The sequence below is a fragment of the Mercenaria mercenaria genome, chromosome 15 (assembly GCF_021730395.1).
Source record: "Mercenaria mercenaria strain notata chromosome 15, MADL_Memer_1, whole genome shotgun sequence".
Classification (NCBI taxonomy): domain Eukaryota; kingdom Metazoa; phylum Mollusca; class Bivalvia; order Venerida; family Veneridae; genus Mercenaria; species Mercenaria mercenaria.
The window spans coordinates 51,555,124-51,572,451 of NC_069375.1; the positions used below are offsets into that span (position 1 = coordinate 51,555,124).

Genomic DNA, 17,328 nt, shown 5'->3' on the forward strand with positions numbered 1-17,328 from the left:
GTACAATTACACCAATGTACTCAACAACTTGTCTGAAGTCAGAGCAACAAGAGCCTAACTTTTAAGGGCACGACTAAGAAAACTGTAAGACAAAAATCAACTCACTCCGTCCGTTGTATGTAGGATTTAGGAGAAAAGCATCATGGAGTCCTACACTTTATTAGTCATCGCACCATCAAATAGGAAAGCGTAGCAATTAACTGTAGAGGGGTCAATCACTAAACATGCACTGTGCTTCACGATTTTCGCATCGTATCCTCTTTTGATAAACATTTTAACCAGTTTTACAAAAATGTGATTAAAATAAGGGGTATGTTTAATTTTCCGAATTTTATAAACTACATCTCTATAGTATTCCGGGTGTGTAAGTCCAAGTTTTAAAAGTGTCTTAAGGGGCGTATTGTATTTTTCTAATAGTTCAGACGGTCTGTAGTAAAATTTACTAAAAGCTTTCCGTAGCTTATGATAACGGTAACCCTGTTGTAACAATTTCTTGGTGATATGAAGATTTCTGTCAACATAATCGAATAAGCTGTGAAATATAGACACCGTATGATGTTGCTCGAGGGACATCTCCATCAAGATGGGAAAGTTGACAATTTCAAAATTAAAATCGTCCCTTTTATCATATATTTTCGTTTCTAGATTATTATTCACAATTCTTACATTTAGATCCAGAAATGACGCTTCTAAATCTGAAGTATTAGCCTTGTTAAGCTGTAACTCTTTAGGGTAAATATATTTCACCATTTCTGAAAAATATTGGTTGTCCATATTTAAAATATCATCAAGATACCTTGAGGTTCCGTTAAAAGTTTCAATAATTTCAAATTGTGTCTCAGTGAATAAACTAAGCATGAAATCTCGTTCATAACAGTATAAGAATAAATCAGCAATGAGGGGAGCGCAGTTGGTTCCCATCGGGTTACCAATTACTTGTCTGTAAGTTTTATTGCCAAATTTGATAAATATATTATCTAGTAGAAACTTTAGAGCTTCACAAACCTGATCACAACTCCATAGGTTGTATCCCTTAAATGCACTGTTAGAAAATAATGCTCTACTTTCATTGCAAGCCAGATAATTAACGTTTTCTCTTGCAAATGTTTTCTCAATTAAAGCTACTAGTTTGTCTTTAATAAGATTATGTGGTAAATTAGTTTAAAGAGTAGAAAAATCATAAGTACTTATCATCGAACATTTGAAGTGTTTGTTTTTTAGCATTTTGATAACATCTCCAGAGTTCTTGATGGACCAAAACAGATTAACACCCGAGTTCTCATAAACCTTGGAGCAATACTTCTGTACGTGGTCTTTAATTGTAGTTAGACAGGAAGTCAAAAGTATAGAAATGTTTTTTGTAGTGCATAAGGTTGAATTTGCAATGAATCGAGCTTTATATGGAGTTTTGTGAAGTTTAGGGATCCAATAAAGAGTAGGGAGCTTCATTTGACTGTCGTCAAGTGTGACATTAAAATTTATACAATGATTTGCATGACTTTTTGCAATAGTTTCCTCATCTAGTTGTGATAACTGGTAAGTTTTTGTATGTTTCAGTTCATTTTGTAATACTTCTGTGTAATAAATGCGTCATATAATAATAATAATATTAGAAGCTTTGTCTGCAGGAGTGAAAACAAAGTTCGTATGTACCTTGGATAAAGCTTCCTTTAAACTTCGAAGTGAAAACTTGGGTTTTGGAGGTAATAAGGAAGGATTTGATTCATAAAATTTAACTCGAGTTTTAATGATTTTAAATATATTCTTTTTCCATTCAGTGAGAGCGTTCTGATCTGCATTTTCCTTCCGACACCATATTTTAATATAGTCATCAATAGATTGAGTTATTTCAGAGAGACATTTTTCAAAGTTAATAGACGAGGGAATTCTATATTTTGGACCTTTGGAAAAAATATTTCTGATTCTTTTATCATTAAAAATCTTAAAATTACCCGTTATGACATGGCCAGCTGGTTGGTAACAGTATTTAGATTCTTTACAGTTACAACTATTTGGAACATTAAGTTCTATATCTAAATCCGAGACAATTTGATTGTAATTAAATATAACGTTTCTAACTGGTTTATTATATTTGTAACAGATAATAGGTGTTTCTGAATTCTTGAAATATTTAGGAATAGAGTTAACTACAAATTGGTCTCTCAAAATACTAGGTAAATCAATAAACTCGATTCCTTTATTTGTGAAAGATAATTTTAGAAAGTTTCGTTTATGGTCGGATTCAGAATCAATATGAGGTCTAAGAAAATGTTGTGTATAAGTTTGTATCAATGAAGTAGTGTCGTAAAATGGGTGTGTACGCATATAAATATTATCAGCTTCTTGATCAATTTGCCTCAACGAAGAAACAGGTAAAGAGGTTAAACACGATAGCATAGCATGTCTACTAGAATGTTTTAGTATCATATGGCAATCAGCAACACTCATTCTTTTGCGAAGTTTACATTTGATATTCCCATTTCGTCGGACACCATGAAAACGAGTATTGCGTCCTCTTGGGGAATAGATAGAGAATATATCAATTCCGGAATCTTTCGAAATATTTCCCTTTTGATAAATGTTATCATTTAAACCTAATGGAAAGGGGTGTTTGCCGAAATTTAATACATTTAAGTTCAGAGACATGTCTGAGTTTTGTCTTGAAGCCAGAAGTCATGTTAATATCATACTTTAATTGTTCAACAGCTTGAACAGAAACATCTTTAACCGAATGTCCAGTTTTACGAAAATGATTGTATAAGAAGTTTCGAATTTTAGTATTGTTACGAATTTTGTAACAGTGTTGTTCAAATTATGCCCCTCTGGTGAAAAGAGGCCCACCCTGGGGATCACTTTTTATATGAGTTATATAGGAAAACTACTTCAAAATTATCAGATCATATTTCCTAGACTGTTTAATTATAAATACCTGATGACCCTGATTAGGGGTCACCTGACTGTGACTTTGGCCTACTGACCTACTTTCTTGTTTTTAAGATACAGCCTTGAAACTTGGATGACATGTACAATTTTGCACACGATTCTTGACTTTGAGTGACCATGAATTTGGCCTACTGACCCACTTTCTTAATATTTTTGCATCAGTTGGACATTTGAAACATGTGGCTCATATTACTCAGGTGAGCGATCCAGGGTCATCACGACCCTCTTTGTAATAAACTTAGTAGAGTAGCATATGCAAATAATGACGGTCAACAGACGGAAGACAAAGGACGCTGGACGGTGTTTGATCACAAGTATTCACATTGAGCAGGATTTTGTCTCATTAAGTAAAAGAACAACTTAGTAGCATAAGTGTTTCTTATTTTCCGATATGTCGTTACAGGTCGTGTAAGACCTTCGGATTTGCCAAACATGTCAGAAACCACGGGTAAAGGTAGGTACAATAAGAGAAATCCTAATTAATTGACCATGTAAACTTATGTTACTTTTGAAATATATTTCAACTTACAAATTATCGAGAATAATGTGTAAATCACTCCTTAGCTTTGCCATTCACTCACAATATTTGAGACAATTCAGCTGATGAACTTTATATATAGTGTGATAGAGTTATCATAATAATTACTCCCTCCTTTTTGTACTAAAATTTTCAAAAATGACTTCTACCTCTACTCAAGAGAATTCAGTGATGAAGAAGGAAGTGTATACTAGTAGTGCAGGAACAATACGTATTTGAATGATCTCTTTTTATATATCTCAGATTTTAATGCTTTGTTTCCAGCCAGGCAACGGCATAAGGGATGCATTAGGAAAATATACTGAGGTCCATATTTTGCATTTATACTGAAATTGAACACTTTCCTTTTCGTTTCCATTCCGTACAAGCTATGGCGCTAAAGATTTGCCTTACTTTGTTAAGGTATGACCTACCTAATAGTGAATATTTCAAATGTTCAAAACAATGTTACAGCAATATACTGTATCCAGTGGGAGACATGTATGCAAAATTTAAACAATTTTTACCGTGCCGTTTTATATAAATTTTGTATAATTCATGATATTTCCTCAAGCTCAAGTAGAGACAAATTTCAAAGTGATGGCCACTGTCTAAACGTTTGCAGAGAATTCATTATACCATTAATTTTGATAAAAGAAACGCCAGACTATTGGTAAACAATTATAAAGCAAAAAATAAAACTGTGAATATCATTTTTAGGGTGGCTCAGGTAAATGGATTTAATAAGACAGAATTTTAACTTCAACATTGAAAATGTTAAGGTCGGTTCCTGTGGGACTGTTTTAAATTTTGCTCACTTCATTCAAAAATAACCTTGGGGCAGAAGTAAAACCTATCTACATTTCTTCCACAATATGTAATCTAAAGAGTAAAGGCAACAGTATATATAAAGATGTCTAACTCTGCCCCCTTCTGTTTCAGAGGTAAATACACTTTGAACAGCAAGAAATCACTTATCACTTGAAAATATTTTACTTTTGTACAATAAATCAATAAGTCTTGAAAAAAAGTAAAAACTTACTACAAAAAAGGAATATAAGGAAAACAAATTGGTCCCAGTGGGGCTTGAACCTGAAAAAACTTAAATCAAAGTAGGCTTATTATAGGAATTTAATACTCTTCAAGAAGGAGGCTCACTATTACATGGGCCACACCTTAAGCGATGCAAATCTAATATTTTTATAACCCACTGCAATTTAGAGGAGCACTAATTTTATCAATTACTGAAAAATGCATATTTTGCAATGTAAATAGACTTTTAGGTAGATGTTTGACGTTGAACACCAACGTTAAGGTTTGCCTTCTTTTTATGTAAAAACACAATCATATTTGTTTAATCATGAAGTATATTTATCCAAAAAGACGGATGTTTTCTCAAAGTTCCGCTTATGTAATATAATGTCTCTCCAGCTTTTAATAATCTATATAGGCTCGAAATGCCCTTTTTGAGCTACTTTAGATTTGCGACTTCTTAGGAAATCATACCTTTATTATCATTATAGTGAATAATTCTGTTGATAGATCATTGTTCGTACTTAAAACTATTTGGCTGAAAATGTGAACATTAACCAAAATTTAATAAACGTTTTCAGGTAATGGCCAAATGTTTTTCAATCTAAAATACAATTATTGCAAATAGTCTTAAATATGTTTTATTCTATCAGATAACATAGGACTTCTCAAACACCACCAGAGTTTGTATATTTCCAAAAAGAAAGGGTCAAAGCTACCAAACATGAACAAGATGGAGTTTAGTTCCAAAGGTACTGTATTAATTTTTTTATAATATACTTAATACTTAAAAGGTAAAGCAACAAAGCTATTGTGACGGTTGCAATTATGATCATATTTATTATATAACATTGGAATAAACATTGTACTAGTTAACAAAGGCCTAGATTTGTTTAAATTTACGGGTAAGATTTCTTTTCTTTGCATAAAATTGATTACCGGCTTGATTTATATAAACTTTTTTTTACAGAATACAGACTTATTGCTTGCGCTCCATGCTTCCAATAAATCTTCTTATGGTGTTCCGTTTAAGCCGGGGGTAGCACGCGTGAAGGATGCTGCACATTTCATTACCTCTCACGAACAATCTGAACTAAATCGATTCTGCTATTACTTATTTTGGATTTTCTTATAGATTCCATTAACTTAGTTTTTTATCTAGTGCTTTCTACTAAAATGAAATAATCTGTTTCGTCTTTTAGAGTTTGCGCTAAACACAATTGTTTTCCACCCCACCCTTACTACCACTTTTACACCTTCATCAAAACAAGAGCATCAGATCGTGAATTTTTGAAATCAGCATACATGTTTTTATTAGATACCGGATACAAACCTTTGGTCTCTGAAATCTGTATAACTGTGTGTTCTGCTGGAATTAAGCTACCGGTCTGAATTTTTCAGGATTGTTGTCACACCAACCGTAAATCCTGTTTCTGCAATTGGACTATAGAATACCACAATATGTGCACTCCTAAGCATGTCTTTAATACATTCAAATGCTAACTGCTGGTCTTATCCCCAGACAGACGCTTTGCGTTTGCGCATTAATTTTCTTATACGTTCTGATAAAGTGTACGGAATGCATATTCAGCAATATAATGCCCTAGGAAATTTTTGTTGATGTTGCATTGATGTGTCCTTGTGTGGAAATATTCCTTTTTATATCAGAGTATGATCCACTAATCTAAAAAAATATTTTGTTTTGTTGAAAAAACACATCTTTTCTCGGTTAATGTTAGATATTATTCCTAATGTGTGTGGGTATTTTTTGTTCCTTTTTTGTTTTGGTTTTGATGGGTTTAGCGTCACACTGACATAATGCCTAAGGATTCTATGATACATTGCAACAGAGTCCACGTTTTCAGTTTTCGATATCCTGTAATGAGGGCATTTAAGTGGCTTAAGCAAAATTTAAAAAAAGGAATTCTCCACTTTTAATTACCGAGTTCAATTGGCATATGTTAACTCGAATTCTTGTCTCTATTCTTTTTGGTATAATCACATGATGTCGGATTCTTATTAATTTTGCATTTACAATTGTGCTTTCCTAGCTTATTGTGTAACCAGGGTGACATTTGCATTAATGTAGCTTCATGAATATCGCACTTTCCATTATTCCGGCCCGTCCCGACTGGTTGTATTACAATAGGATTTTTGTTTAAAAACAACGAAAAACGTCACAACTTTCAAATCCCATGGAGGCTATTTCTACCTTGCTTTCTGTATGAGGAATAGCAAATGCAATGTCAAACTTAGAACAAGCTATTGTATTATACATCCCTAACATACTCGTTCTAAATGAATTTCGTTTCTTTTTTTCTCAACTGGGTAGTGGTATACCAGTATATTATATTATTTACTTCTCAGTTAATCTAGTCTCAGTTATGTTGAACATTAGCATAATAAACGGTAAGCTGACTATCTTTTTACAGAAAGCTAACCTTGTATTACTTAGCTTGACAGGTAATCATGGTGCCATATCAACATTCTGAATGGTGCTGGACTAACATAGTCGTATCATTACACGTACAGGTGTAATTAATGATGTCGACATTGGGGATTGGAGGTCTTGGCGCTGACTAGGACTGCTTCATACACTTAAAACCGCTTCAGCGGTTCTTTCTCTTTCTCTTTAAATGTCGAGGGATGAATGCGAAAGAGGTCTAAGTGCATATAAATAAAGAAGCACTCAGACTTCTTTCGCATTCACCCCTCGATTTGTTCATAAGTTATGCAAATATATATCGTGTGAATAAATATTAAATGTTAAGTATACATACAAACAAATAATCATTTCACCACTATACGAGATCACACTGTACATAAATCCTAAATGTAAAGCTAGCAATATGACACAAGTTTGTGTATAGTCATTATTCCTCTTGTATGAATTATATAACTTGTTTACTATTAATCAGCATAGTAAGTACTGTTTAAAGTGATCATTGCATATCTAGACTATAAATACCCATTTCCTTTTAAAGCAGAATCAATATAAAAACAAAGAAAAATGTAAACGTTTAAGCGTAGAACTCCAAATACGAGAGTACATTTTTAACATAATAACAAAAATGAAAAAAAAACTAAGCCCTAAGCCAAAAGATGCAAATGGAGGAATATAATGGGGCATTTTAATTGCATATAAAGCTGTTTATGGTGCATCAAACCTCACTCTTTAACGGTTAAACAGGACGGTGTAAATAAAAGTAATCCCGACCAGGTGCATCTCTACAGGACAGAATTATCAAAACATAGCATTTCGATTCCATTCAAAAGGAAATAAAAAGAAGTTTAACACCAAAAAACGTAGTATGTATCAAACAAGCAGAGTCGTAAGCTCGCTAATGGAGCTATTAAAAACACTATCCAAATACTTTTTAGGGTTAATTGCCAAACCAACACATTGTTGGTCGTATGACGAATGTATAGCTTTGCATGGTGGAGGAATACTTTAGCTGTCCCTTTGATCATTATTTCAGACACGGACGGGTACCCAGTGAGAACCAACACTCTCGTAAGCCAGATTAATGGCTTTTAGTAAATTTCCAGGGGGGTTTCGAATACACTGCGGCAGGGACAGATAGGTAATCGTTACCACTCAGCCACCTAGGCCCCTTAACTAAAATTCAGCAGAAAAAATTCAAGATCCAGAAGCTTAGGAAGTTTGTAATAACATCTTCACAGTCAGATAGTGATATTCCTTGTTTGAAAACATACTGATAATTTTAGAATAAATCGTAAATATGGTAGAAAAACAGCGAAGTATTTACGTAGTGTATGAAAATGGTACATTACTGAAGGAATTTAACTGTAATATATTTAGTACTTGTCTCAACATGATTGCCCGCTTAAGCAGATGTAATTAATTGAGAAATATATACCACATTATATTCGCATAGGAGCGATTTCAAAATTTGTAAAAGTAGGGATGGGGAAGGAGTGTGTGTGTGGTTTGGGAGGGTGGTAAGGAGGCCAACCTTCCACATTTTCGCGCATACAAGAGGTCTACACTGGTTCCCATTTCAATGATGAACCGCTGATAGATGAAAATGACCTTTCACAGGTGGCCTTTTTCCCGAATAATTTTGGCAACACAAAATGCCCCCTTTCTTCAATGTACATTTTATACATCTTTTATATGTATTCTTTTTCAAAAATATACTATTTTACCTTTATTAACTGTTTTCATCTGCAATTTGGGGTATGGTGTATATATTGCCCCATCTGCCGCTTCCTCTTGTGCCTGTGCATTAGATGTTGCACATGGTGCATTACCATTTAAGAAAGGGAAATGCACAATACAAAAGTTCATACAACCTCTCTCACTATAACAATTGTATAAATGATATTGTAAATTAATCAATCGCTGTTGATTAAAATGCAAAATGTCCGACTGATGCTTTTATTTAACAGTATCACCTGGGGATACAGGAGCAGCTTAAAACTCAACATATTAGAATTAAAAGGGCATTGGTAGATTTCTCGGAAGCACATAGCACAGCAAACACTGCAAGTACAACAGATAGGCTAGTCACAGACGGAATCTGTAGCAGAAAATGTACGTTTTAGTTATATACGAGATATGAAAAATGGGGATGGGGTAGAGAAAGGGGTGGGTTGTTGTGGGAAGGGGAAAACCAAGGATTACTATTCAAATAAGGAAGTGTATCATCCAGATAGCGTGATAAATTGTTTACAAACCACTTGCTTACAGCTGTTAAAATTATTCATGAAGTTATGGTACTTTGATGAGGCATAAATCGCTTAATGACATTTGATATTCGAGGGGTAGGGGTAGCTGGGGTAGCTTGAAGGCTGTGTGTATTGGATTCAGATTTCAAAACAAATCTGTATTCGAGGTTGCATTTCACTAAGGGGAACAATGGATGAAATACAATATTACATTTCTGGTATCTAAAAAAAGTTCTGTATATCCTACTCTGATTCCAGCTTCATTTAAGGAGGAGCAGTTAGTATTCCTTTCAATGTTGCAAGTTCAGATTTTCAAATCCATGCATTTTCAGAGTCAAATCTATCAGAAGCAAAAAAAATCTATCCCAACGACATTTCAAACCGAACTGCTTTATTTCATTTACTTTGAAATATCACAATTTCAACAACGATTAAAACAGCAAATTCCTCTCTTTAAAAATGGTTACTAATAAGCATATATTCTTACCACGCAGTTACTACATCGTCACTCTAGCAAAATAAAAAAAACTGTTTTGATTGAATTGGCTTATGGCAAAAAAATTAAATGTGCACCATCCAAAGAATTAGCTTATGAAAATATGGTTTATAGCCGCTTTGGATAATTTAAGAGACAGCAATTGCTATTTTGATTAAAGCTCACCGTTTCAGTTCAGTTAGGCACACATATATTTAAGAACTATGCTGCACGTATTAATGCACTTAAAATGTATGTACAGAAAGATTGCATTATACTTAAAATGAAAGCACAGCACATTATCGCATACACACATAAAAATGATTCTATCCTACGCAAGAATATTAGCCTTAACATTTCGGATAGGAGTATCCGAATACCAGTGAACTAATTTATAGTTTGATGTAATTCATTTTGAGAACAGATAAAATAAGAAGCTACATCTAATTTGCAAGAAAAAAGTTTAAACTAATCCAAAGACAATTACCTAATGAATGTGAAATATTGAGCTCGTACTCTCGAGTCGTGAACAATGTCAATGATGGATAATTTAGTGGGCAGTGGTTTTTAAACTAAATCTTTTCACATTCCTGTTGCTACGTATACATTACAGATCACACATATGTATATGATATGTATTGTTAAGGCTTAGATCAATCACATTTTGTAAAACTTTACCTGTCAACATGTTAAAAATGCATTTACCGTATGACCTATAATGATGAATGTAGCTTTTCAAACAAAATTAAATTTGCGCTTTCTACAAGTAAATGTCTAAGGATAAAGTATTTTAGTGTAAGATGGTCGTTGGATATCTTTAAGTATTAACATATAATATTAGTATGAAAAAAATATAGATTTAAGCCTTAGCATTACTATGTACTATCCTAAGGTAAGCTGGAGTAATAATTGTAAAGGGGATGATATGCTCTAGTAAACATTTTATTGCTGCAATGCCTGGTCAGCTAAATTTGATTAATGTTTTGCTTATTTTGACTGTACATGTTTTGTGTTTAATTTAAGATAGGCACCTTTTATATTGCAAAAGGAATGTTTCATACCTTACAATGAACCAAACATATGCCACAAAACCACGCGATTACAGTTTGCTATTATGACTATAAGACTTGGTAAAATAATAAAACTTCCAAGGTTTAATGAACGTGGGTTTTACATTATTTAAAAAATAATTATGAGCAAAGCAGATATTGAAATATTCAACTAGAATGTGCGCATTCTTTCTGCAGAAAATGTTTGTCAAGACAACAAATTAACAAACATGTCTAAATGTTTTTTAATAAGGAGGACCATTAACAGTGATTAGGAGAAAACACTTTAATTCAAGGGACTTTCCCCTGCTTTTAATTATTAAATTATTGGCTACATATTCATTTGCTAATCATTCAGCAGGTAGCTTGTACATACATATCAAATTAAAGGATTGTCAATTTCAGGCCCGGTTTTGACATTTGGATGTGATCTGTTAAGTCAAATGGTTTACGAAAATGCACTTAGAGAAGGCAAAGAGACCGATAAAACGATTCGATTGATGGTATTAGGATGTCATGGCCAGGGAAAAACATCACTAACAAAAAATTTATTAGGAGAGTCTACTGATGCTGTCAAAAGCACCAATGGTATTGATATTGTGAAATGTACATGTACAGCAGAAGGTGCATCTTGGAAAAGACAACTGAGTGAAAATGCTGAAAATGAGAGTTTACAAAGAATAGCAAATGTTGTGAAAAGCACTGTCCCAGAGACAATCAGTTTCGTTTCAGGCGCAAAAGGCGATGATGTACTTGATAAGTTATCAAAACAACTGGAGAAAAAGGGTAACTCAAATGAGCAAATAGAAAGCATAACAATATGGGATTTTGGTGGTCAGTTTGTATATTATGCCACTCATCAGCTGTTTCTTTCAAGAAAAGCCGTCTACTTACTTGTATTTGATTTAAGTATAGACCTTAGTGCTAAAATTGAAGATGAAGATGACACCCTTACGACAGAGTTAGGTGGAAAGACAATGAAAGATTACATTGAGTTTTGGATGAACTCTATTCATTCTTACGTCGGAAATGAAGATAGCACAGAACCTGCTGTCATTCTAGTAGGAACTCACGCTGATAAACTTAAAAATAGGATAGATGCTGAAAAGTACATTGAATCAGTAAGAGACATGTTCAGTGAACGTAAGTTGAGTCATCATATCCAAAGGGAGCATTTTGCTATTTCCAATATTAATCCATCTATAACTGAGATCGAGAACATTCAAAAAACAGTCATCTCAATTGGGAGAAAACAAAATCAAGAAGAAACAATACCTGCTCAATGGATTCCCCTTGAGCGCGCACTGAAAGATTGCCGAGATGAAAACATTATTACAATGGACAGATTAATTGACATTGATAACTCAAACGAGTATCCAATACGAAAACAGGAAGAACTGAAATCCTTTTTAGAATTTCACCATACCTCTGGTACATTCTTTTATTTTGATGAAGGTGAAATGAGTCAGCATGTTGTTGTCAATCCTCAGATTTTGGTACACGCATTTAGATGCATTATAACATCAAAGACGTTTTGCGCACGAAGTCCAAAGCTACAACCAATGTGGAAAGCGCTGACGGAAAGGGCAATCCTATTTCCGGAACTACTACACTCTGTCTGGAAAAATGAACCTGAAGACTTCACAATGTTTCAGGATATTTTAACTGCTTACTTGAAAAAACACCGGATTATTGGTGAAGCACAGCAGACAGAAATGAAAGACGGGGCGCTCAATTCAAAACCGTTAGGATATTTCATTGTTCCAAGCCTATTGAAAACAACCGACGACGGTTCAGTTAAAGACTTCATTGACCGAAAGTCATGTACACCTGTTTCACTTGTTTACGAGTTTCAGAACGAAGCAATTGTGCCAACAATTTTTCAGAGAATTACAGCTGCAGCTGTAGGATCATGGCCTATCTTATACTTTAAGGGAAAACCTCTTCTCTTCGAAGACGTAAGCGTCTACAAGATAAATCTAAGTCACGCTGCTTGGGTACTACATGCAAACAGAAAAATAGAAATTTTAATCATTAGTCTATGCACTGAAGCTGATGTGTCTGAAGAGACGGCAGATTATTTTCGGCGTTTTACAGACTTGCTGATTGACGCAGAATTTCAAAAGCTACGTCATTTAGAATTGGAAGGTACCAGAAATCTGCCATTTAAGCAAGCGTTTAGATGTTTTCATAAAGAGCATTCTTGTAAAGGAAGTGTTGCGACGTATCAACTTGAGTTAGTACAAGATACGAAAAATCAGTTTCTTTGCTGTCCTGATCATGTTAGTCATGACAGTTTGATTCCGACCAAAATATTGAAGCTATGGTTCGGCAACCAGGTAGCTGCGAAGGACATTCCAAAGAGAAAACTAACGGATAAAGAATATAGTTATATTTCTACCCATGGGGTTGGTTATGGCTGGGAGCATCTTGGTTTAGCTCTAGGTGTTCCAGCAAAGAGAATAGAACAGATAGACATGGAATGTAAAGACGTTTCAATGAAAATGTTCAAAGTATTTAAGGAATGGGATAAAATAAAGTCAGAAGAAGCGACACTAGATGTTTTGGTTGCTCTCGTGAGCGAACAGCCTCGAAAATATTTCAATCCCGATACATTGAAAAATCTCATTGACAAACTCTTCTGAAACACAGTGTTACCACTGCGCAAGAGGGAGTAGTGAGAGTTCAATGTTTATAAATATTTTGGCCTTCAGTTAAAGTCACTGAGATTAAAATAAACATCAATGAATTTGTGAATGAAAACAGTCATTTTTTTTCAATACTGAAGCTGCTGTGGTAGCATTCCTGAAAAAAGTTAATTACATTTCCTAATTGAATTGGCATATTGTCGTCATATTTTGTTTTGAATTGTGTTTATATAAGTGGCATGCACTACGATATTCTACTTATATTCGCACCTTAATATATAGGAAAATAAGAAAACAAAAACACATCATTATGACTGATTTTATTTCGACCCATATTACGAACTTCAAGTGGCAGTTGAAATTAAACATGTGTCTGAATACTTAACGGAACTGAATGATTTGAATCTAGTATGGAGATTAAGAATCAATAGAGCCCAGGTTCAGATGGTACTTCTGTGGCATTTGATATTTTGTACAGATATTAAAACATGTTTTAGTCTAAAGACCAGCAGAAGATTGAAATTCCTCTACGTCAGTTGGTTGTTTTTCATCTTCTGAAATGCCCACTGATACAGCAATTTAGGAAACTGTATATATCGAGTCTTCTGCCACAATCAGAGGATAAGCGCTGATGTTTTAAGGCGCCATGGGCACCTTACACGGGGTAGATTTGTACTCAAGATTCTGTCTTATTTAATACCATTTTCCAACAATAAACAGTGGCTTTTGACGGCGAAAACTAACCGTAAACAGTTTTAAAATTTTGCAGAAGCTGCTTGGTTGGTATATTCGGAGAAAAACCGAGCGTTATGACCTGCTTTCCTTCCTTCCTGGAGTCTTCATGCTTACGAAAAATTAATACCAGTGTATACAAGTGTAATATGTTAAACGACCATTATAACTTAGTTATAACAAAAACTGATTGTGTTGAAATTTTCAGAGTACATGAGTATTGAAACCCCCTAGAAGTCCATGAAAAAACATCTTGCTTGTACATGTAATAGTTTCTACGGAAACGCAGTAATGTAAGATTTTCTGAATTCCCGTTTGTTTCACCATTTTGTTGAAAGACATCAGAATAAATTTTGCGTTTTCTTAGGAAATAGAGGGGGAAGATGTCAATTCTACAATATTTTCAAACATTTCCGTCATAATAGACGTTATCCTTCAAACTACATTTTTTAAATTGTTCGATATTGCTCCAAAAATTGAACAGATCCGTCTTTTACTGTATTTGCATTTTTAGTACGAAAATGATGATATAAGAAATGTTGAAATTTAGAAATGTATTATCATAATTATTTTATATAAATGTTCTCGAAATTTGGTTTAAGAGTTCGTTTTTGTTTTCGCAAAACATATTTTACACCATAGTTATAGGCGTTCATATGAGGTATTTCAAGTAATGTTCGAATGAATATATTGAAATTGAATGAATATATTGAAATTTCTCTTATTATTGAGGTTATTTTTCAGCGTATTGCTGAGTTTTGATTATAATGAACACGGGGCATCAGTTCTAAGAATGATACTTAAAAACTAAATGTTCAGTAACAGACGCTTTGATGTTTGTTTTTTTCTCTAAGAATTGGCGAAATCAATGTGAAGTGTTTAATTGTCCGAAAGTAATGACAGATTACTACCAGTCGCCACATCATTAGTAGTAGTTATATTAGTTAAGATTTTACTGGATATATTAGATCTCACACAATTTGTTTTTATAATTGCATTTGCTTTTATCATTCTACTGATTGTTTTAAATGAAATAAGGAAATTAAAATCATAAAGAAAGAAGCTATGTATTATAAATAAATAAAGTCCAACTGAATCATAGGCCCATAACAGTAGCAAAAAACTAAAATAAGACCAGATAATACGGTAGAAATAAAAATTGTTTATAAAAATTTGCTTTTATTTTAAAATTTCACATTGGGAAGTTATTTCTTGGTCGTTGACTTTTAGTTTTTCAGATTGTTTTCTTTTCTGTTTGGCTGAAAAGTACTTGTTATTCTTTTCATAGGAACGTATTGCTTTTGCTCTGACAAACAGTTTATTAATTTGGATTTTGACCAAAATACATGTATTTCCTTAGAGCTGTGTTGGTTTAGACGTAAATTATGTTAATTTCAAACATTTTACAGATAATGGTCCTTTGATGCATTTTAGCTGTCGTAAACTGCGCATAATTTTATTAAAATCAACCTTTAATTTGGACATATATTTTAGAATATGATATTTTTGGATCGAATATTGAATGTAAATGCTAATAACAATACAGATAACTGTTCTTTGAGACATTTTTAGCAGTTGTAAACTGATTATACGGGGTCTCCGTGGCCGAGTGGTTATGGTCGCTGACTTCAAATCACTTGCCCCTCATCGATGTGGGTTCGAGCCCCACTCGGGGCGTTGAATTCTTCATGTGAGGAAGCTATCCAGCTGGCTTACGGAAGGTCGGTGGTTCTACTCAGGTGCCCGCTCGTGATGAAATAATGCACGGAGAGTCACCTGGGGGTCTTCCTACACCATTAAAAGCTGGAAAGTCGCCATATGACCTATCATGTGTCAGTGCGATGTTAAATCCAAAAAAAAATAAAATAAACTGATTATATAATTTTATCAAAAGTAACCCTAAATTTTGACAGACATTTAAAGATGTTATTTTTGAACGAATTTCGAATGCAATAGCGAACGTTTTAGGAAAAAATGCTCAAGCTTATTGTTTGACTTTGGATTGGGCCTTCATTTATGATAATTTTGTATAGTACACTATTACTATTCTGTATTTTATCTGACCGCGTTCATGTGGTTTGGCTGACATTGTATAAACATATTTTGGAAAAATATTACACAGATGAGCGACATAAAGCCGTCTTGTCAGTCTTGGCCAAATTGTTTGTTTCTTAACAATCCAATTTTCTACTAGATAGAATACTAGTAGCATGTGACGAAATGGGCGGAAAGGACAATAAGGGCACAATAAAGATTTCTCTCTATTTAAATATATTAAGAAACTTCCTATCAAAAAGTATACTGGATGTAGGGTCGATTTTTTTCTAACGTTAAGATTTTTTCATTCTCTGTAAGCTTGAAGAACATTAGTTTTCAAGACAAACAAGAGACGAAAAAACATAGGTCCCCGAACTCGTTTTAATTTTATAGGGCATTTTCTCCACCCACTATTCACGCATTTCTGAATTTTTGTAAAATTTAAAAAATGGTGGTACTTTATAAAACGTATATTATATAAGAGATTTATTAAGAAAAAAAACTGTTAAAAACTGGTGAATTTTGATAATTTTTGTTCTCTTTGTTTAAATTTGTATTTTCTAGATAGCATATAGTGCTATCGTGAAAACTTTTATTTTACTTATAAATTAACATTATATGTATTAGTCAGGAAAATATCAAAGCCAAAACTGATCTACTTTAATAGATATTTGAAATTACTTACCCCTACCCCACCGTAAATATTACGTCAATTTTAGGCAAATGCCAGACAAAAATAAGGGTGAAAAAAAAATCGCAAAAAGTAGAAAATATTTGGTTAAATGGTGCATTATTAGCCATATTTTAGTGACTTAGCATTAATTTTTGAAAACCAATATTCGAAGAAATATTTTTCAAAATGGCGGATATCCTGAAAAAAAACGCTCGTACATCCTTAACAATAACTTCGCATATTTTCTACCTTAGGATTGAAAAGTGCGACGTTATAAACTCGTTGATGTCCTTTGCCCTTTAACTTCATTTTAACGCGTCGCGTCTCGTGTATGTAATTGGCCCAAAAGTACAATTAATTTCCCATAGGGTTACATACAAATATATCAATGCAAGGCTTTAACACAATGTTCTGAAGACAAATGCAAATACATTCTCTTTAGAAATCTATCCGAGAGAAACACAAAAATCACTTTTAAGTGACCTGTTGACCTGCTACTTTTCTCCTCACATCTGTCAGAATGAATAGTG

At 33.6% G+C, this 17,328-nt stretch overlaps 1 protein-coding gene across 3 annotated transcripts in view; it reads left to right on the top strand.

The window, feature by feature from the left end:
• The window catches only part of LOC123554019 (uncharacterized), a 74,155-nt gene extending 59,472 nt beyond the window's left edge, over positions 1 to 14,683 (top strand). For all 3 annotated transcript variants that reach the window (XM_045343860.2, XM_045343840.2, XM_045343849.2), the window contains 3 exons: positions 3,347 to 3,397; positions 5,146 to 5,244; positions 11,114 to 14,683. In XM_045343860.2, coding sequence (XP_045199795.2) covers positions 3,347 to 3,397; positions 5,146 to 5,244; positions 11,114 to 13,353 — 2,390 coding nt within the window. In that variant the 3' untranslated portion in view covers positions 13,354 to 14,683. The remainder of the gene's footprint in view (positions 1 to 3,346; positions 3,398 to 5,145; positions 5,245 to 11,113) is intronic.
• Positions 14,684 to 17,328: the final 2,645 nt, after the last annotated feature.